The sequence below is a fragment of the Aquarana catesbeiana genome, linkage group LG09 (assembly GCF_042186555.1).
Source record: "Aquarana catesbeiana isolate 2022-GZ linkage group LG09, ASM4218655v1, whole genome shotgun sequence".
Taxonomy (NCBI): Eukaryota; Metazoa; Chordata; class Amphibia; order Anura; family Ranidae; genus Aquarana; species Aquarana catesbeiana.
In genome coordinates, this window is record NC_133332.1 from 211,159,224 (window position 1) to 211,180,860 (window position 21,637).

Sequence of the window (21,637 nt, forward strand, 5' to 3'; positions counted from 1 at the left end):
CTACCGGGGGTACCAGGCCATGGGTGAGTGGGAGTACTTCTTTTATTTAGTTGCTGTTGTTGTAACCCTTTCAACTGAATATTAATATTCCGGGCCTGGTGAATTTGTTGTATCACTGTAGTTTCGGGCTGTGTTTGTTCACTTTCCATCTGTTCTGATGGATTAGATGATCTTGAATCCATGTCGGAATGGTTAGATTTCTTCAATGGAGTCGGGTCTGATGTGACTAGTTTATAGACTATCATTCAACATGAAGATGCCTTGTTGGCTCTTAACTGGGCACTTAGTAAAAGTGAGGATCTTCCGTTCAGACAGAAAATCTTCCTTAGAAATGCATTAGACTTCTGTCTTTCGCATAATTACTTCTGGTTTGGTCACAACTTTTATCACCCAAAAGAGGGGGGGTTGCAATGGGCGCAAGATTTGCGCCCAGTATAGCCAACCTCTTTATGGGTGAATGGGAAGATAAAGAAGTATTTAGGGACAGGAGACCAGAGGTCCTGTACTACAGACGTTACATAGATGATCTGCTACTAGTGTGGGTAGGTTCAGAATCTACACTCAAAGACTATATGGACCATCTAAATGATAATATGCATAACATCAGACTTATGGGTCAGTGGAGTACTGAACAAATACACTTTTATGGATGTCAATATCTTCAGAGTAGATGACACGTTACAAACAAACCCCATTGTTGATGAAATAAGAGCCCTTCCTCGTGAATATTGCCTAAGGGATACACAAACTGTGGAAAAGAATTTAGACCATGAATGGAGCTTTATATCCTCCTTTCACTCATAATTTAGGGAGGTGGAGAATATTTTCCACAAACATTGGCATGTCCTTTGTCTCGATAGAACTTTGTAAGGTGTTTTACCTTACAAACCAAAATTCATTTATCGTAAAGCTCCAAATTTTGGAGACGTTATAGTTAAAAAAATAATAGATCCTCCTAGCAGGAATCCAACTTTTTAGGATCAAATGGATTTTTTGCATGTAGGAAATGCAAAGCCTGTAGAAAAGTGCCTAGATGAGGAAAATAGAGAAGTTCATCTCAACCTCTAACAACAGGGAATTTACAATCAAGCACTTTATTACATGTAATACATCCCATGTAGTATATGCCTTACGTTGCCCTTGTGGGTTAATGCACATAGGACGCACTAAGCGTCTCCTAAAAATCAGAATTGCAGAACATGTGCACAACATTTCTATTGGTTTTAAGGACCACAATGCATCCCTACATTTCAAGCAACATCATGAGCAGGATCCTTCGGGTCTCACATTTTGGGGGGTTGATCACAACAAACCATCATGGAGGGGTGGTAATACTGTAAGGGAATTATCTAAGAAGGAAACCCAATGGATTTTTTTAACTGACACACTTAGCCCAAAAGGGTTAAACATAGAACTCGATATAAATTGCTTTATCAGTGACTATTAGTACCATACATGATTAGGTTTTTGAGCTTTTTATCTACTAGTTGATATGATCAGATACACTTTTATATACATGATCTAATCATCTGTACACTATACATCATTTTTTACATTAATCTAATATTGTTGTAGAAATCTTTATTATTCCCCTGAATTTAATTCAGGGAGTTCCACACTCTTTTCCTGTCTACGCCATTTAAGTATATTGTAATTTATCAGGACCATCACCCGGATTATACCAATTTTTAACTGTGACTGAACATAGTTTTTTCTATCATAGTTTTTTTTTCAATGTTTTTATATATTTTTTATTTTTTGTATTTTTTTAATATTGTTGTAATGGGATGTCGCCCCTACCTTCTACTATTTTGCACCGTTAAGTAGACAAAGGTGAGGAGGCTAATTTTAGTAATTTAATATGAGCTACGTCTAATAAGTGTTTATGTTATTTTTTAAAAGGTGGAAGTCTTATACATTATGGTTTGTTGCCATAAATAAGTTTGGGTCATTTTTGGATGTATATTATGCCCGTAGCTCAACGTTGGTTGGATCACGGGGAGCATTTCACCATTGGCATGGACATACCTGTCAAACAGACTCATATACTTCTAGTTAACTATGATGGGGGCGGAGTATTGGCTAATTCCCACCTTTTGCCCTTCAGATAAATAGTGAGCGTTGCGCCGTGAGACCACGCCCTTCGAAAAAGTCGTGATGACGAAACTAGTCAGGGCATGACCCCACAGCTATTGGAACTACGTCACTACGCTGTGCGCTCCAAGCCCGGAGCCACCTAACCGGAAGGAGGAAGTATATGACACTGTGATCGGTAAACCATTATTTCCAGCGTGTACTTCGCTCCTGTGGCCCCAGGGTTAGTGATTATTGACAGATCCTATTTCCAACCGATTTTGAGCTACATAACTAACATTGGATCCGTACTGCGCCAAGAGATGATTTTATGTAATTTATAAATAAACTTTCAAAAACATTATTGGACTATGTGGAGTCTCTTTCCTACATATGGAATCTGCTGGTGGCTCTAACCATTTATATACGAGGATCCCTGGAGTGCCGGACCTTAGGAAGTTGTCCATGGCTTGTTAACCCCTGGGTTCTGGTAAGTTGGAACCCCTTGTGGGGGTGGGTGGAGCACGAGGTGTTTTATCGTATGGTGAATGGTGCACTCATCTTATCGCCACACACACCCTACTCATCCAGGCAGAGACCTTAGTCATCTTGTTACATCTGACTTTGCTCAAGTCCTTGTGAGCTGACAGTGGGCTTTAGCCAGTTGTTGGCAGAATCTGGGTCACAGGGTTAGGAATTAAGTGCGCTTCTGTTACCCACAGGAGAAGTATAGCCAAAAGAGCTTTTGCCATACTTCTCCTTTAAAACCTACTTAAAAGTTAGAAGTTAGAAGTCAGCAGTGTTCACTTTCTGTGATCATCATTACTGTGTATCAGTAATGATGATCAGTCCTAACCAATTTCTTTTGTGGCTGCACAATCTCACAGGAGGTAACACGTACCTGAACCCCTGAACATTGCAACTTCTGTTGAATATCAACTGCTGACTGCTGTATATGCAATATCTCCTCCTGCTGCTTTAGCAGTAGCTTCCTCTCCTGGTGTGCTGCCTTGTAGATGTTGTACAAGTGCTGAATTTCTGCCTGAGGAACAAAATAGGCATGACAAAATGAAAAAAAAAAGTGGACTTTATGTATTACTATTTTATTTTATTTATTTATTTATTTCAGGTACTTATATAGCGCTGTCAATTTACGCAGCGCTTTACATATACATTGTACATTCACATCAGTCCCTACCCTCAAAGAGCTTACAATCTAAGGTCCCTAACTCACATTCATACATACTAGGGACAATTTAGACAGAGTCCAATTAACCTACCAGCATGTCTTTTGACTATATTATTATGTTATTCTGCACACAATATTGTGGTTTCTTTGTGGTTTTAAATGCACCAGTAGCGCTCATTCACACCATGTTAGTTGAGCTGCAAAAATCTCCATTGACACCATAATGCTGTGTTGGGGCAAGCTGCTACACAATGCCTAAAAAGGTGCTGTACATGAAAAAATGCAAAGTATCTTATTGAATGTCACAGCAACATGTCACAATGACTTGAATGTAGTGTCTTTTTTGGCTTCACACCGCCCCTCCCTTCACCCACACAACACACACCAGCGAACATGCATTTTAACATGCGTGCTGGTGTGAACAAGCCCTAAAAATATTTGTACAGTTTTTTTACATTTCAGTGTGAGCTCCAAAAAAAAACAAAAAACAAATACAATTTTAGTGGACTGAAGCCTTAATATAAAGATAGTCAATCATTTATCTAAATTTACCCTACTTTGCCAGAAGCATTAATATTCATAATCAGGCTGGGTTGTGATCCGTGGTTCAAAAAGACCAAGGCTTCTGGTCAATTGCTAACATGTATTGTGCTTAGATGGTCTCTTTGTTTTTTCTCAAGATGTTCCAGTTTCCTTCTACAGTTCAAAGGAATATTGCCTTCTGAATAAGTCAGCCATAACGACTGGCCAAGGCACTCCCTCTGCATTTCAGGAGATTTGCGTTACAGAAGCCTGATCTTTTTTTTAATTAGTTCAGAACTTAATTCAGTTTTATTTTTATGTTTTTTTTATGTTTACCTGCAATTTAGCTTTAACTGTGTTTTCGTAATAGGCCTAAGTAACTAAATCTTCTTGACATAAGCCTTATGTAATCTACTGTACAGCAGCACTCTGACTGGGGGAAGGAACACAACCACCCTGTGCTAATAAGAGATATACATTTCTCTAAACAACAGAGGGAAAAAAAGGGATGAGCTCATCCATATCCTGCTGTTTCTTCACAGTACAGACACAGGTTGGGCCAGTTTCTTTACCAGACTGTATTGCTTAATTGCAGTTTAGTACAGAAAAGCCACTCTGTCTGGCAGGGATGCCTGGATCACAAGACTGACTCAACAGAATAGAAATGTACTGGCAGGTAAACAATTAATATATACAGTATATACTGTATATTTTTTCTCTGTGCTGGCTGTCTGCTAAAGTCCAGCATTCATCTAGGGTCTATAGATATCAACAGCTAATGTAACTTATTCAACAGCCATTTGTGACTCAAGTAAAGTAGGGCAGAATAGTAATTATATGAGCCAGTAACTACAATATACATTTAAATGGTTAATACCAGAAAGATTTAAGAAACATACTGTAAGGTGTAATACATTTTTTCTCTTGGGTGGATACTGTAATAATATAGGAGAGGTAGACGTAGCACTAAAGCTGTTAGCTATGTCAGCCTTGGGGAGCTAGAACTACTACAGCTGTTTTTCTTACTGGTAAAAGATGCCAGCATCTCCTCCCAGGTCAGCCTATCTAAAGTCTATGACAGGTGTCTGAATTCCCAGCCATTTACAAGGGTAGGCTGTATAGTGATTAGATTTGAGATTTTGTATAGAAACACTCTGTGATAAGGGGTAGTCACATTTGACAGCTGCAGCCATGAAAAACACAAAATTATCTTCTGTTTTGTTTAGTAAAATATTCCTCTATAGTCTCCATTGGTATTCTAATTATCATATGTAGAAGATATGGTGGAACAAAAAGACAGCACTGGACATTTTTTGTGACATGTTAAGAAATATCTGGACATTGTTGGCATTATACTGTAAAATAGAACACAGAGAGAACATAACAACCAGTCATGTTTCACTTTACTGGAGTTAACTTGATAAAATAAAAATTATGACGGTTTCCTATAGATTACTGCACTTTACTTTTTGTCTTATTGAATAAGGCCTTATGTGTTGTCATTCCAAGAGAACTGAGATTGACGATACATCATCTATAGTCATTTTCCATTTTTTTCCATATAGTTATGCGAGTATGATCATATTAATGTTAATTATTTTCACAAGGGTTAATGGTGACATATCATATTGCATCATCCGATGAAACAAGTACGCAGTTGAAATATGCAAATATAAACTATTTTAATTGCCAAATTATTTGTCATTCTGCTCAGCCAGTCTTATGATTCAGGCTTCCCTGCAAGGCAGTACAACCAAGTCCCTGACCTCTATGCAACTATGACACACTAGCAACCACCTAAAGCGTTTGCTAACCCACAAAAAAAAAAAAAAAAAGATCCTGCACCTTTAAAGCATTTTATACAGCATAGTGCTTGTGCTGTGTAATTTGGACCCCTGTAACACCTAAAAAACCTGTCTGATCCTGCCAGTTTCTCCCCTCCCCTATGCAAACAGACCACGATAATCATGGCTGCTGAGCCCTGCCATTGTGGTCTTTTTAAGTGCCTTTGTCATCTGCAGCCTGCTCTCCTGTGTCTGTCTCCTCTACCCCCCCCCTCCCCCCCTGTGTGTCACCTAGTGACAGTGCCGCCCCATCCCCCTCATGCTGCAGGAATATCCAAAAATTTGAATACTATCCATTTTGTTTCCCAATAGAGTGCCCCCATGTCTCTGTGTTTTATTTTTTAAAAATTCTCCTTTACCATATCTCACGGTGGCCCCGGTGGTCATGTGACCAGCCGTGTCTCCTCTCTCCTCTCCTCCAGCTGACATCAGCGGGGAAACCTTGGCCCGGCCCATTGCTTCTGTCAGACGGGCAGAGAGGAGACACGACCGGTTACATGAGCGCTGGGAGCCACCATGAGATACGGTAAAGGAGGATTTTTTTAAATAAAACACAGAGACAGAGGAAGCACTCTATTAGGAAACAAAACGGATCGTATTAACACGTGAAGGTGGTTTAACAACCACTTTAAACATAATAATGGCCCTAAGATCATTCCTCTACATCTAGTACATAAATGAATATTTAATGCATGGCACAAATTTTTGTGAATCCTAACTGCTTGAATGTTTATGTACTAGGGTATGCTGGGAAATAATTCCACATCAATGTCACTGTTCTACATTTTACATTTAGTGTTTATTTAACGTACTATTGATATATTCATAAAGCTAATTACATTTATATATACAGTACACTGTGGCTGATCCTCCTTATTGCTTTCTTGGGGTATCTCTTTGCCCCACCCCCCAAATTTTCTATAGTGACCATTTAGCTTTGAAGGTATCCCGTCTAACCAGATGAATCACTAACCCCCCCCTTACATTGGTTGTGTCTTCTCACCATTAAGTCAACTGGATTCAGTTGGGAGCAGGACTGTCAGTGCAGACTGTCAGTGGACTGAAGGGACCACCTGGTGTGGAGAGAGAGTGTCACTGTGACTCAGGAGGGGACGTATTGTGTCGGTGAGGTGTCTTCATCACCTGAACTGCTGCACACTGCTGTCAGTGTCACTGTGAGAGTCAATTTCATGTGTGTGTGCGCGCCCACTCTAATTTCTTGCACTCCTGAGTCTTGTCCCTGAGCTACTTACTATATCCAAAATAAAATAAGAAATATGTTTGCCTTAATATCTACCTTATATTCCATTGTTAATTGCACTTATTGTACTTGTTTGTAGCTTAAATCCTGAAATTTCCACTTAAAACTAATTTTGTAACTTTTGGAAATGCCAGTAACAAATTGGCTGTGCCAGTAAATTTTGGGTGTCTTGTCAGTAAATTTAAATCTGGTAGGTTGGCAACTTAGCTCTAGTTTAAAGAAGGAGCTGTTATTGAAAACAATACACTCACAGGCTGGCTTATTCTGTCTTGAGTCTCTTGCAGCAGTTTTTCAACAAGAAAGGACACTGTCTAACAAAGCGACAGTTAATAGAAGATGCACCTACTGTACATGTCTGTATATGGAGCCGCAAGCATGTGAAATTCAAATTTAAAAAATGCTTTCAAGTAAACTTATGAAAATAATAATAAAAACTAGCACTCACTAAATGTAAATGGTGTTTTCTTTTTAAGTATATTGATATATTCAGATCCAATATGACTGACTGGCTGTGTTTTTGGGTCAGGTAAACTATAAAGATCAGGCAAAAAAGTTTTGGAGGTTTTGATTTGTTCCCTCCATGACAGTCAATGTGAGGGTAATTTCTAACACAGACCGCTTCTGTTACCTGCTCCTGTTTCAGCTTTTTCTGGATGTCTTCCTCTTGTCTCAAGATTTCTTCCACTTTATCATGTTCCTTCTTCATCTCCCAGCACCTTGTAAATAAACAGCATTTACTTAAAAAGTAACATCTTTACTGTGAATTTACTGACTGGGAAGATACATTTCTCTGTTTCCCTCCACCAGCAGCTCAGAGAAGCCACACCTGATGAGGCAGATGTAGCTGAGAAAATGATTTGCTGCCTGGAGGGAGATTGTGCATGGTCAGAACCGGACAGCGGGCAACCAGGCCACAGACTAAAAGCATACAGCTTCTCCAAAAGACCCAGCTACTGAAGTTTCAGTGGGGTGACACATCGCCCTCGGGCCCTGCAGCTGATCAGCTGTGTTAAAAAACTACCCTGAATTTCACTTTGTGGGATATTGTCTATGAGGAAAATCACTGTATTTTGTACCCTTTTATTCTGTATTCAGCTTGACGCTTTGTTGTTATAGAGTCCCACAGAAAGGATGTAGCCACCTTTTTACCTTGATTGAGTCACCAAGACATTGCTGTGAAGAGTCCATGTTTGTGCAGCTTTCATGTATATGTGCAGCTTTGATTACTCTGCTGTTTATGAATGATTTTTCACCACCCTGAACCTGTTTTGCATTATTGCTACTAACTTTACACCTATTTAGTAAACTGCATGTTACAGTTACTATTTGATTAATCATTCAGCCAATTGCCCCTACTTTAATGACCCCCTTGTTCTTATCAGGACTCCTTCTGCAACAATTACCCAATTACACAAGGCTAATGTATAAAGTTAATCCTGCACATCCCAGCAAAAGACTAATGTTTCCTTGACAATATAGTTAACCATTTAGATGCGAACGGCAAAAAGCAGAGATTCCATTCCACAGTATGCACTGGGGCTGCAAGACATGGCAGCAGTGATACACTGTAGGAATAGGGGATGAGCAGGATGACCTAACTGGGGTGATATGGACAGATAGCTGAAGGAACATTTTATAGATGAATTGCAGCCAATAAAAGTCAGAGAAACCCTGCAAGAGAAAGACAGAAGCAACTCCATAATACCTTCCATGAACTGTCAGAGATATACTGGCTCAGGCACACCTATGGCTATTGTAGGTTAGAAATGACAGACCCACCTGCAACCAAGTAGATGGCTCCATTGGAGGTGAATGGGTGGGATGGCTTAGCTGCAGGCAGAGTTATCTGCCCTAAAGCACAGACAGCAATACTTCTCCATGGGGCAAGGCTGCTCCCAGTGTAGAAGGCAAATACCACAGTCAAGATAGGCAAAGTCAACTTCCCTGTGCTGGAACTGTTAAGCTGTGCTATCTCTACAGACTGCCCCAACTATACACAGTGAAAGCTGTTAAACTCGAATACCCCACTGTCAGGGACCAAGCAGCGGGGCGACAATGTGGAACGATTTACCAAGAACCTAATGTGGATTTAAAATCTGAAAAATTCTAAATCTCTGACTTTACTTGAGGATTGCCTCAGAGTAGGCCTTAGGTGAATCTCCTCCATGTACTCGATTAGTATAACTGGGCAGAGATCCAGTAAGGATCCAGTGGTTTTCCCCCTAATAGTGGTGATGCAGTTACAGCAGTGGCCCAGTCCAAGAGAAAGGTCAAATCTATTAACAGAAACCAACAAATTGCTGGATGAGTGATCCCAGTGCCCAGAAAAGAACTTGAACACACTCTGACTGCCTGTATTGGGAGTGGCAGCAATGCCGGTCTGAAATCCAACAGTTTGTTAAAAAACAGTCGTGGGTGAAGCAAGGAGAGCTAAAAGCATCAGACCTTGATGTTTAACTTAGTGACAGTCAGATGTAAAGCCACATGTTAGCAAGGAAGATTGAAAATACGGAAACATTTGAAGAAGTTCCTGGAGTTCTGTTACAGCAGCCCACTCCAGTTGTGCCAGTCTATGATATCCAGAGAGAAGGAACCCAAGAAAAACAGAGATGCCTACACCAGAAACTCCTCAAACCCATTGTGACCCACAGAGAAGCCCAAAAGTGGGTTTTTAACCTCTTCCCATCCCGCGTATAGTCCAATGATGACTGCAAGGTATCTCTCTCATCCTGGGCAGCTGTCATATGATGTCCTCGGCTTCCCGGCCGCTAGGGGGCGCACGCCCGCCGCGTCACTTGGGAGCCGATGCGCGTGCCTGGTGGCTGCGATGTCTGCCAGGCACCCGCGATTGCCAGTCACAGAGCAGGGACGTGGATCTGTGTGTGTAAACACACAGATCCATGTCCTGTCAGGGGAGAGGAGACCGATCGTGTGTTCCCAGTACAGAGGAACACCGATCGGTCACCTCCCCCAGTCAGTCCCCTCCCATCAAAGTTAGAATCACTCCCTAGATAACACATTTAACCACTCGATCGCCCCCTAGTATTAACCCCTTCCATACCAGTGACATTTATACAGTAATCAGTGCATTTTTGTTTGTTGTATAAATGTGAATGGTCCCAAAATAGTGTCAAAACTGTCTGATCTGTCCGCCGCAATATCGAAGTCCTGACAAAAATCACAGATAGCCGCCATTACTAGTAAAAAAATAAATAAATAAATAAAAATGCCATAAATCTATTCCCTATTTTGTAGGTGCTATAACTTTTGCGCAAACCAATCAATATACGCTTATTGCGATTTATTTTTTTACCAAAAATATGTAGAAGAATACATATTGGCCTAAACTGAGGAAAAAATATGTTTGTTTTGTTTTTTAAATTGGGATATTTATTATAGCAAAAAGTAAAAAATATTGTTTTTTTTTCAAAATTGTCAGTCTTTTTTTGTTTATAGCGCAAAAAATAAAAACCGCACAGGTGATCAAATACCACCAAAAGAAAGCTCTATTTGTGGGAAAAAAATGATTAAAATTTCATATGGGTACAGTGTTGTATGACCTCGCAATTGTCATTCAAAGCGTGACAGTGCTGAAAGCTGAAAATTGGCCTAGGCAGGAAGAGGGTGAAAATGCCCTGTATTGAAGTGGTTAAAGATCATTCAGCCAATTACTCAGTCTGCTACAGTACACTCTACCTTAGAGCACCTGACACTGACTGTCCCTTGCCTGAAGAAACCAGCATTTCACAGCTCAGCAAAGTCATGAAAGCCCTGAGAAGTTTGGGGAGGATATCACTACAAATCTATGATGCATTTCAGTCTGCTTTTATGCTGTACAAAACAAGCAATATTGGCAATATTGGCATACATCCTCTGATGCTTGAGCAGTGCTAGTTCTGCTTTTGTCTTTTCTTTGAGGGCATTTTCGCGGAGCTTGAGAAGTGCTGTCTGGTGTCTGGCCCGCAGCTCCTCCTCCCGAAGATACTGTTGTGCCATTTCCATGGTAAAGCGGCTGAGCATGTTAGAACCATAAAACTGGCCCACTTCGCTCCACTAAAAATTAGAAAGAGACACATTTAGTGAACAAACCTATGTATTTTCAGTGAGCACATATTATGAGATATTACTGCAGTGTTACCTCAAAGTACAGGTTCACCTATAAAAAATCCCCCCTTCTGATGCCTGAGGTAAATATGAACCATAGGGGAAGCTGGGGCCATGACTCACACATCTAGTGGTATTGAGAGGGATGGGAAGATGGGTGTTTTTTTTTTTTTTTTCTATAGGTGAACATGTACTTTTAAATAAGATTTAAAATTAACCTTAAAGTAGAGTTCCAGCCAAAAATGAAACTTCTGATTTAAGTACTTTTGACCCCCTGACATGCCATATTTGGCATGCAATTTTCTTTTGGGGGGGGGGTACCTAGTTTTCACAGGTACCTAGCTCCCATTTCCTCTCCTGGTGCCAGGGCGCCGAACGTAAGTTCACATCTCCCCCCCTCCCTCCCTGCAATCTTCTGGGACACATCACAGGTCCCAGAAGATTGCCTGGCCATTCACAACGCGCAGCACGGCTCGCGCGTGCGCAGTGCGTGCTCGGCTGTGAAGCCACAGCCAGGCGCCCACACTTTCAATGCCGGCGCCACAGAGAGGGGGGGAGAGAACCGAGGCTTCAGGCGGCCACATCGCTGGACCGTGGGACAGGTGAGTGTCTGTCTATTAAAAGTCAGCAGCTACACTTTTTGTAGCTGCTGACTTTTAAATGGGTGGACTTCCGCTTTAAAGTGCCCTCAACCTTGTAGATTGGTAACTCAGGCAGGGTTGATTAGCTATTCAATGACTATGCCAAACTGGTTAAGAATTACTGTTATAAATCAATCTGGGGTTAAGTTCATGTTGCTGTGTATATATTTTTTTTAAATAAAGATTTTGATTTCATAAACATTTGTGGGTATGGTTTAGATCTTTTAAATATGTCCTAATGCCCTACCACAGGAAAGACACTGGAAACATTAGTTTTAGGTACAGTGACCCTTTATAGTTAAAGAATATATAATGTGATAATTTTCCCAACAGCAAATAGCTAACAGCAAACAGTGATACTGAAGGAGTGCAGTATACGTACTGTGATCATTTTCCCAACAGCAAACAGCCTGAATACTGCCACCTACTTGTCATACAAAGTATAGAATTTATATAAGAAATTATCTAAAAAGTACATAAAATCATTTTTCTGTGAAAAAGATAATACACCTTGCTTGTAGAGTCTGTGACTGTGTCAGTGTGATCCCAAGAGCGCTCCAAAATGTCATTCTCATCCGGTAAAACACTCACTGTTTAATAAGAAACAAGTAAAAAAAAAATATATATATATATATATATATATATATATATATATATATTTATATATATATATATATATATATATATATATATATATATATATATATATATATATATATATTAATAATCACGCTTTTTAGCTTCTGTTTGATATTTATTCGCAATGAAATATTGACTAAAAAAAAAACTTGTGAATTCATATTTTGTGGACACAAACTACAAAGGTTTAAAACCACAGGAAAGCTATTCTTGTATTAAGGTTGAACTCTAGGCAAAATAATAAAATACACAAAATGGGCATGGTTTTAGCTCCCAAATGGTTTGAATTTCTGTTCGTCCAGTCCTGTGATTGATACAGCTTTGTCACACCACACAGTTCTGCCTGGCAAGGGAGAAGACCTGTTCTCTCTCTGCTTCAGTTTTACTTTGACTTTCAGGTCTCCTTTCCATCCCAACACTGTGGCTGGAAAGTGAAAGAGGCATCAGACTGATGAGCTTATCTCTTTGTCACTCTGCTTTTTCCTTCTATTAGCATGCTCCTTGAACTGCAACACACAGGAATGGCTCCTTGTGCTGCTTCTTCCTCCCTCTTTCTGAGCTATGCTCTACAGGGACTGCAAGAGGTGCATACCAAGTTAAATTAAAGCGTTTGTAAAAGTGTTTTTTTTTTTTTTTTTAAATAACAAACATGTTATACTTACCTTCACTGTGCAGCTCGTTCTGCACAGAGTGGCCCCGAACCTCGTCTTCTGGGGTCCCTCGGCGGCTGTTTCAGCTCCTCCCCGCAAGCATTCACCACCTTAATGCGAGCTCCCTCGCACGGTGGTGAGTGCTTGCGGGCGCGCTCCCGTGATACAGCCGGCGGCTATAGCCGCTCGCTGTATCACTCGGCCCCGCCCCCCCCGGCGCGCCGCGTCATCGGATGTGATTGACAGCAGCGCGAGCCAATGGCTGCGCTGCTTTCAATCCATCCACTGCAGCCAATCAGCGGCCAGGGTGAGCGGAGGAACAGATGTCGGGAACGCGAAGCTGACTTTCGAGGCGTCAGGTAAGTAAAACGGGGGGGCTGGGGGCGGCGGTTCTGTCAGAAGTTTTTTCACCTTAATGCATAGAATGCATTAAGGTGAAAAAATTTTTACCTTTACAACCCCTTTAAGGTACACTGCTTGCATTTAAAAAAATACAAAGAGAATGTATGAATAATTACAAAGCTGCATTATTTGTGTCTTTTATATTTGTCTGGAATTTGGCCTTAAAGTGGTAGTAAAGGAAAACATTTTTTTTGCTTAAAATAAAAAAAAGATGTTATACTTACCTGCTCTGCGCAAAGATGTTGCAAAGAGCATTCCCGAACCTTCTTTTGGTGGTCCCCCACCGGGAAGGCATTAAGGTAAAAAATGTTTTGACTTTAGAACCACTTTAATTCATAAGCATTTGCAAAACTATAGTGGATGCTCATGCCTGCTTTAAAGTGGAATTCAAGCTTAACATTAAAAACTTTCCCTCCTCCTCCCTTTCGGTCTGGTCAACTGATCCTGCAGCTCTGGCTCCATGGTGTCAGTGAGTGGCTGCTGCAGGGGAGAGGAGGGAGCTTTGACAACAGCTGGGCCATGGGATTCTATGGGTGATGGCACGGCTCCTAGAATTCACAGTTGTTGTCGAGCTCTCCATAACACAGTGGAGTCGGAGCTACATGGTCACATGACCTGACCAGACTGGACTATGAAAAGGTAAGTATACAAATCTGTTTTACACAAGGTAAGCAGGATAGGTAAGATGAGGGGGGAGGGAACATTTTACAGAATAGTTTGGTTTGAATTCCACTTTAAAGCTTTGTAAACTCTTGAAGACTCATTCCACCCATAACTGATGTTTTAGTTATAACTTGATAACTGGAGTCTAGTAGGCTGAATCAGCCCCTGGTTTCTTATACATATTATATTATCCAGCATGAAAATCTTTTTGCCATAATTTCTACTTCTGTTCCTGTCCACTGGGGGGATGTTCCTCCTACCCTGGCGATCCTGCAAATAGTATACTTTCCATCCCTGGCTACACTCAAGCCTCTACTGTATCTATGGTTGGTTGTCATCCAGGTGGGACTTCAAATATGTTTGTTCATTTCTATCACAAGATAAGATAAGATTGTTTTGCTTTCAGTTCAGCTTACAGTTTGGAAGGAAAAGAAAAACTACTGCAGCTACACATCTAGGTACAGGCAAACTACAATATACTACATTATTTTGTTGTTGTGTTGAGTTATCCTTTAACACTGAAGCATCAGTTTATGATGCAATGACTTTAAGAAATCCAGAGTTTTGTGTTCTGTATAACTATTCCCTTTTGTGCACCATTAAGTGGGGTGGGGAGAATTTGGGGCTCTTGCACACAGGTGTAAATTAGGAACATAACATTTTAGGCTTTGAAAAAAACACGTTCATATGCGTGAATGTTAAACAGTGACTGCTGGTAGTTTACCACGCATAGCCGCGCACAGTGTATTCTGTAATACATGTCAATGGACAGGTGAACTTTTACTCTGGCTTTGTGCAAGAGCCCTTAGTAAGATACCAAACTAATTAGAAAAGCATAGTACATTCAGGTTTTAGGAATTTTGTATATAAAAATGTAGCAATACTCGCTAAATATTAAGCTAAAGAATTCAGCATATTTTGCTACCTAGTTTTCTTAGTTCCTAGGGTACATAAACTACATACGCTTATCAGATGTTTTCATGGTATTATGTGCCACAGGTGCAGCTGGTGTATTAGATGCCGAATCCAAATAAGCATCCAGGGCATATTCAGACCTAAAATTAAATAATGAAGAAAATTAAAGTTATTTTGCAAAGAGAGCATTTAGTAGTAGTAGTGCATATACAGTTAAAATATATCGAAATACAATTTTTTTTTTGTTTTGGATACACAAGGGATTTATTAGAACCCCTTACCATACCCCTTGTTTGCACTCTTTTGAGGTTTCCCTACCCATCCTGGCTTGACAACACAATAGGAAGTAAGTGGAAATTTCCCCAAAGCCCAAAGTGAAATCCCCCTTAGACAGTTGTCAATGGAACAGATGTGTCCACTGGAGATTTTCCCTAAATTCATACTCTGGTGACAACTGCAAATTTTTAAAAAAATGTCTGCATTTCATTTGGCAGATATGTCTTTACTTCCTGTCCTGGAGACGACACAACAGGAAGTGAGAGGAAAGCTTTCCAAATAGAGGGTAAATCTTATCATATACAACTGTAGAACAGGTGTCCTCACTGAAGGATTTACAACTATTTCTGATCCAGAACTGTAAAATTATGCAGGTTCCATCACTTTTTGCCCTGCTCACAAAGATTGCCAAGACAAATAAAATGTGTGAATCATCCCTACAGTGGGGACACAAACCTCAACAAAAACAGAAGTTATACCCTTTAGCTACTCTCTGAATACACTTAATATATATACACACACAATTAAATAGGACACAGTAAGCGCTCAAATATGTTGTGACCATGTAAAAAAATACTTTCAGATATCTTTAAATGTTGATGTTCTGATAATATACTATAATGTTCCTCTTAATTAGAAATAAGCCTCAAAAAATAAATAAAAATACTGAATCTGACAGGTGTCAACCAACCAATCAGACTGTAGATTTAGAAACACTGCTCAGAGTAATACACAAGAATGCATGTAGTGTGCTGAGCAGGGCAATCAGATTGGTAATGTCAGCTGTCTGATTTATAGGAAGTAGTAAAAGCTGGCCGTCCCCCTGTCTGACTCTGTTGGCCGTACTATTGATAAATCCTCCCCCTCAGACTCTTTCCAATAGGAATAATCATGCGAATAACGCATTCCTGGTAGAACAGCATTGAGTCATGTTGTAATGTCATCGTTCTTGTTGATCCTTTTCCTTAAAGTGAATTTGGAAGCTGGGCCGATGGGGCCTGGATCCTCTCCAGGTAATTACTGGTAAAAGGTTGAAGACGTTTTATCCAAATGGCCTGTGAGTAATCAGTGTAAGCCGCCATAGCTTTGAACTTGTTCTTTAAAGATTACAGCAGCCTGATTAGATTGTTTAGGTTTTATTCTTACAAAATCTGATTACTTACACCCTTATGTGGGATTTTCAGAACCTTTTTCCTTTTCATTTATTAATTGGACCTAAAGAAAAGGATTTTTTTGTGCTCATTCTGATGATATTTGCTGTTAAATCCAATCTACTTATTTCTCACGTGAGTACAGTTAAGTGTGTGGAGAAAAAACAGATTGTAGATAGTTGGGTTAATACAAGTTAAGTGTATCTAAAGCTAAGTAAAAGTGAAGTGTATCTAAAGCCAATACCTTTTTTTGTTAGCATTGGATTATGTCATGATAAAAGCAAGAATATTTTTTTATTGTTGTATGTGTCCCCGTTGGAGAGATTTACTTTCTCTATTTGTCCTGGTGACCATTCCTCTCACTGTTATTTCTTTATGACAGAGAGCAAATGGAAATCTCCTCAGCAGGGCACAGGCAGCAAAAATAAATAAAATAAAATAACATTTAAAAAAAACAGGAGCTTTAAACTATTCCTTCACTATCCAAAAATTAACAAAAAAAAGGGAAAATGCATTTAGACAACTGTGAAATATATCATTTTCCAGATAATATCTTTTTGTTGCAATTTTTTGGGGATAGTAAAGTATTGTGATTGGGTCCCAAAAGGTTAATACTATATTATGTTTTCTGCAAATAATACTGTGATAGTGTTTATTGCTGTAAAAATATTGTAATGAAAACATAGTAATTATTGCTGTAATAATATGAAATTTGCCTGAGATTTAGGGCTAGTGTTAGGTTCAAAGTTAATGTTTATAGGTAAAGAATACAGATAGGTATATTTGGGGCTGATGTTAAGTTTAGGGGTCACATTGAGGTTAAAATAAACCTGTGCTTTAACCATTCAGTGCTTACATGGTAAAAGAAAATATAGGAACCAATAAGTTCCAAACCCACGCAAATCAATGAGCAAAAAACAAATAAACTACAATACAAAAAGAGCTGCGTGTTGTAAAGTATAAAAAACACCTGTAACGTGAAAAGAAACAAAGGAACCGCGCTATTATATCATAAATTACATATCACCATAGTGAATAAACAAATAAATAAATACATCTTCATTTAAATTATAAAAAATACATAAAAATTGTGAAGTTCATATATAGATCCCACACATGAATAACGTCCTCAGTGAGTATAGGAAAGGTTCCCGCATGCAGACACACTATGCACTCAGACTTAATTGACCCCTATTACAGGGGTCAAATACGCATATAGGAAAATCCAAGATGTCATACATGAGGTCACAGGAATGAATCCAAACCGCCGCTGTCATCCATTCAATATATATATAGATATATATAGATATATCTATATATAGATAGCGTATTCAAAGCTCCAGTTTTGCCATATAGAGAGGGAGAGGAAAGAATGCTCTCATGGTGCAGTAATTCAAATAATTTATTTTAAAAAAGGTTGTATTGCACTCACATCAAAGAAGACAGGGATCAGCATGTATTGTAAAGGAATCGACAGTTAGTGCTCCACCTGCGTTCCATCTGACCGGAAATTACGTATCTCAAACACCACCCAATGCTGTTTTGTCAGCCTACGTATGCAGACGAAACGACAATACATGCTAATCCTTGTCTTCTTTGATGTAAGTGCAATACAACCTTTTCTTAAATAAATGATTTGAATTACTGAACCATGAGAGTGTTCTTTCCTTTCCCACTCTATATGGCAAAACTGGAGCTTTGAATACGATATCTACATATATATTGAATGGATGAAAGCAGCGGTTTGGATTCTTTCCTGTGACCTCATGTATGACATCTTGGTTTTTCCCATATGCGTAATTTGTTTATTCACTATGGTGATATGTAATTTATGATATAAGTGCGCGGTTCCTCTGTTTCTTTTCAGTGCTTACATGGTGTTAGGGTTCATTTACACTTACTGTTAGGGGAATGTGGCTGTGATTCCGCTGGGTTTTTATACCCCCCCCAACCGCTCCCCCTTAAGATGCAAAGGCAGCAACAGGGAGAATGTACACATACTTTGTAGCCATGGCAAAAATAAAACCCCATCATGCTCAGCGGGCAGTTCCGCCAGCTGAATGTGACCCATTTACCTGAATTAGGCCAAGCTGGGTATAGTGCATGCGGTTGCAGCATGGTGGTGTGGGTTTGTAGAAGTAAAAATAGAGACATAACGCCTTCTTACTGCCTCTCAAAATGCCCCCTGAAGAGTGATCCACTCTGAACTGCTCTTCAGAGGGCTACGGCTAGTGTAAATGAACCCTTAAGGTTTCTCTCTTCACCCATACCTGATGGAGGTGTGGCCTGGTTCATTGGCTGTATTCTGTACAGGCTCAGTACTAAATTTTTCATGCTGTTTAAATGTTTACACCTTTTGCAATTTAGATGTAGTGTCCTTTCAGTAAACTTTCAAGTCTGGCTAACATCAGAATGTACAGCAACAGTCTTATTTTTTTGAGAAAGCTCTGCCTTTTATTATTAAAAAGCCGCACTTGAGCTCCAGTCAGTGATTTTGTCAGGGGGAGTAATGTTATCTCTTAAAAAGGTAACAAATACCTGAAGTGTTATACTCAAACATTACTTTCTATGTGTGCACTTAACAAAAAAAATATAGCTATAAGGTCCAATTCTGGCCTAGTTCACATGGGGCATTTCAAACCATGCCCTGTGCAGGGTCATGTTTACTGGCCCGAGGTTGAACAGGTGTTGTTTGTATCCCCATGCTGTCAGTTGGGACACAAAGGCTGCACAGACACAGCCACTACTCCTAGTGTGACATCCGTGTGGGTGCATGGCCCTGAAAGCTCCCAGGGTGCATTTGGGGTCAGGCACCCACATGGATGTCACATTGGGAGTAGTGCCTGTGTCTGTGCAGCTTTTGTGTCCCAGTTGATAGCTATAGGACTGCCTGCAAGGGGATGCACACAACACCTGCGCACTGCTGTACAGGTATACACAGGCCTTGCATGGGGCACAGATGCATACGCCCTGTGTGAACAAGGCCTTAAGAATAAAACATAAAATTAATAAAAAGTCTGAAAAAAGGCACGAGCAGCTAATAGCATGTGAACATCTTTGCAAATAGTTGCATTATTTTGCCTTTTTTCCACCACTTTTAAGACAATGTTCTATGTATTGGTTTACAAAGAATGAAAAATAATTTCAAGGACACAAACAGTTCAGTAGCACGATAATGTTTTGGAGGAAAATACAGATTTTTAATGACTTCAATCCTCGTGATGAGAGTCCAGGGGAACAATTACGCTCTGACTTGTGGAAAGATTTTTCTCCCTCTAATGGAGACAAGTGCTCACTTAAGGGCCATGCAATCTGCCAGACGCTTCAACACAGTCGCGTGGCAAAAGTGCCCGCTCAGCAACTTCTGACAATCAGGTGGCCAGCCTTTGTTTCTCAAGTCACTGATGTGTGTTTAACTCTGTGCCAGCCTGGCACAAAGAAATGACTTACATTAGGCATCACAGATTGTGCAGAGTCCTGAATAGATATAACACAGAGGTAAAAGGGAATAATGCAGTCAAGCTTGAAGCTGTGGAAGTACTGCCTCATCCCTGTGTAAGTCTTTCAATATCTATTCTGCAGCAGATAAAAGAGTATACCAGAGATATTTAACTGCAGCCCCCAGAGTCTTTTCTTGCATATTATAGGCCTTGTTTACACAGGTGGCAAAGGGGCCATTAATACAGGTGGTTGACTGCACTTTTACCACCCATCTAAAACCTACCATGGCAGCTAGAGGTGTTTGTACACATGCCACAGTTGTGATGCTTTGCTTAGTGGTCACAGCAAATATAACTTGGCATGTCAATTCAACAGGACTGTGCCTCCACTGCAAGCCATGTGTTTGGCTCAAAGTTGGGGTGAAGTATTTTAATGGAAAATCAACTAAAAGAATAGGCATTTTGATGGCAGCAGTATCAGCTTCTGAATGCCTGGAAGATGCTGCTCTACCACTCTTTTGAAAAGCAATTCACCTTGGATCACTTTTCAGAGGGATAATAGAAACTGCAGCCCATGCAAATGAGGCCATAATGTTACAAACCTAACTTAAAGTGTTAGAAACTGTGAGGCACATATGGATAATCAAATTATATTATTAGTTTATAGACATGTGCATTCATTTTCGTCCGAATGCATTTTCGTCCGAATTTTAGGTATTTTCGTTATCGTTTTAACAAAAGATAAGGAAAGTGCAGAATCCGAAAAACGAAAGATCCGACATAAACAAATGCTTTATTTTCGTTTTCGTTGCTACAACAGTTTGATATAGATAGGAGATTCGATATGATGATGACAATAACAATCTGTGTCCATCAAACCTGTGGTCGAATGTGCCTAACCTTAACACTATTAGTCCAAGATTATTCTACATAGAGAGAAAAGATTCAACATAGAGAGAAAAGATTTGATGTAGGGGAGAAAAGATTCGACGTAGGGGAGAAAAGATTTGACGTAAGGGAGAAAAGATGAATAAAAATAATGATGATGATAAATGTTATTGGCTGATTGTAACCAAAGAGGAGGAGCAGTAAAATATCTAGAACTAAGTACACAAGTAGTTTGGCTTATGGTGTCTGTTGAAAGTTCTAAGAAGATTCAACGGAGCAGGTAAACTATACGGCGTCGTACAGTTTAGCTGCTCCGTCGAATCTTCTTTGAATATTCGACAGACACCATAATCCTTCAATGACAGATTCGACCTTAATTTGGATTTTTGGACGAATGAAATTTTTAACGAAAAACAAAATAAATAAAAACAAATTTCGGGAGTAACTAAATACATTTATTTTTTGGACGAAAACGAAATTCCGAAACAAAATATTTCAGTGTGCACAGTTTAAGCCTGAAGTTTAGGGGTTTTTTTGTATATAGCACCAAACACATGTGCTATGTTTAGTGGTGTCTGTCCCATTTTATGTAGGCAGCTTCTTCTGATAAAAATCTCCCCTGCAGCGACTCCTTCTTAGCTGCGGAAGTTTGCCTTGAGAGGCTATCTGCCCTCTCCACCATTCTAATTGCTCATATTACTATTCTCCCACAATGCTTTGAATGGGCTGTGGAGATCCTGCCATTTAACTACTGCTATTGCATTCATAGTGGTGTGTTAGATTAGTAATACCAGTTTTGTGGATGGCGGAGAGAACAGAAGGGTTTGGGTGAGTGGCGCAACTTTTCTCAGTAGCAGAAGCTGCTATTAACCGTCATAGCACTGGAAGATAGCTGCTCAGAGTACTATTTAGAGGCTATGAAGAATGTCCTGTGAGGAAGATTTGCACTAGAAGCAGCCACCCGCAGCTAATGGGATAC

At 39.8% G+C, this 21,637-nt stretch overlaps 1 protein-coding gene across 4 annotated transcripts in view; it reads right to left on the reverse strand.

Moving 5' to 3' along the window:
* Positions 1-21,637, reverse strand: part of CCDC187 (coiled-coil domain containing 187) — a 141,853-nt gene that overhangs the window by 39,586 nt on the left and 80,630 nt on the right. For all 4 annotated transcript variants that reach the window (XM_073599648.1, XM_073599646.1, XM_073599645.1 and 1 more), the window contains exons 18-22: positions 14,952-15,043; positions 12,145-12,224; positions 10,758-10,942; positions 7,518-7,605; positions 2,975-3,115 (exon numbers count right to left, since the gene is read on the reverse strand). In XM_073599648.1, coding sequence (XP_073455749.1) covers positions 2,975-3,115; positions 7,518-7,605; positions 10,758-10,942; positions 12,145-12,224; positions 14,952-15,043 — 586 coding nt within the window. The remainder of the gene's footprint in view (positions 1-2,974; positions 3,116-7,517; positions 7,606-10,757; positions 10,943-12,144; positions 12,225-14,951; positions 15,044-21,637) is intronic.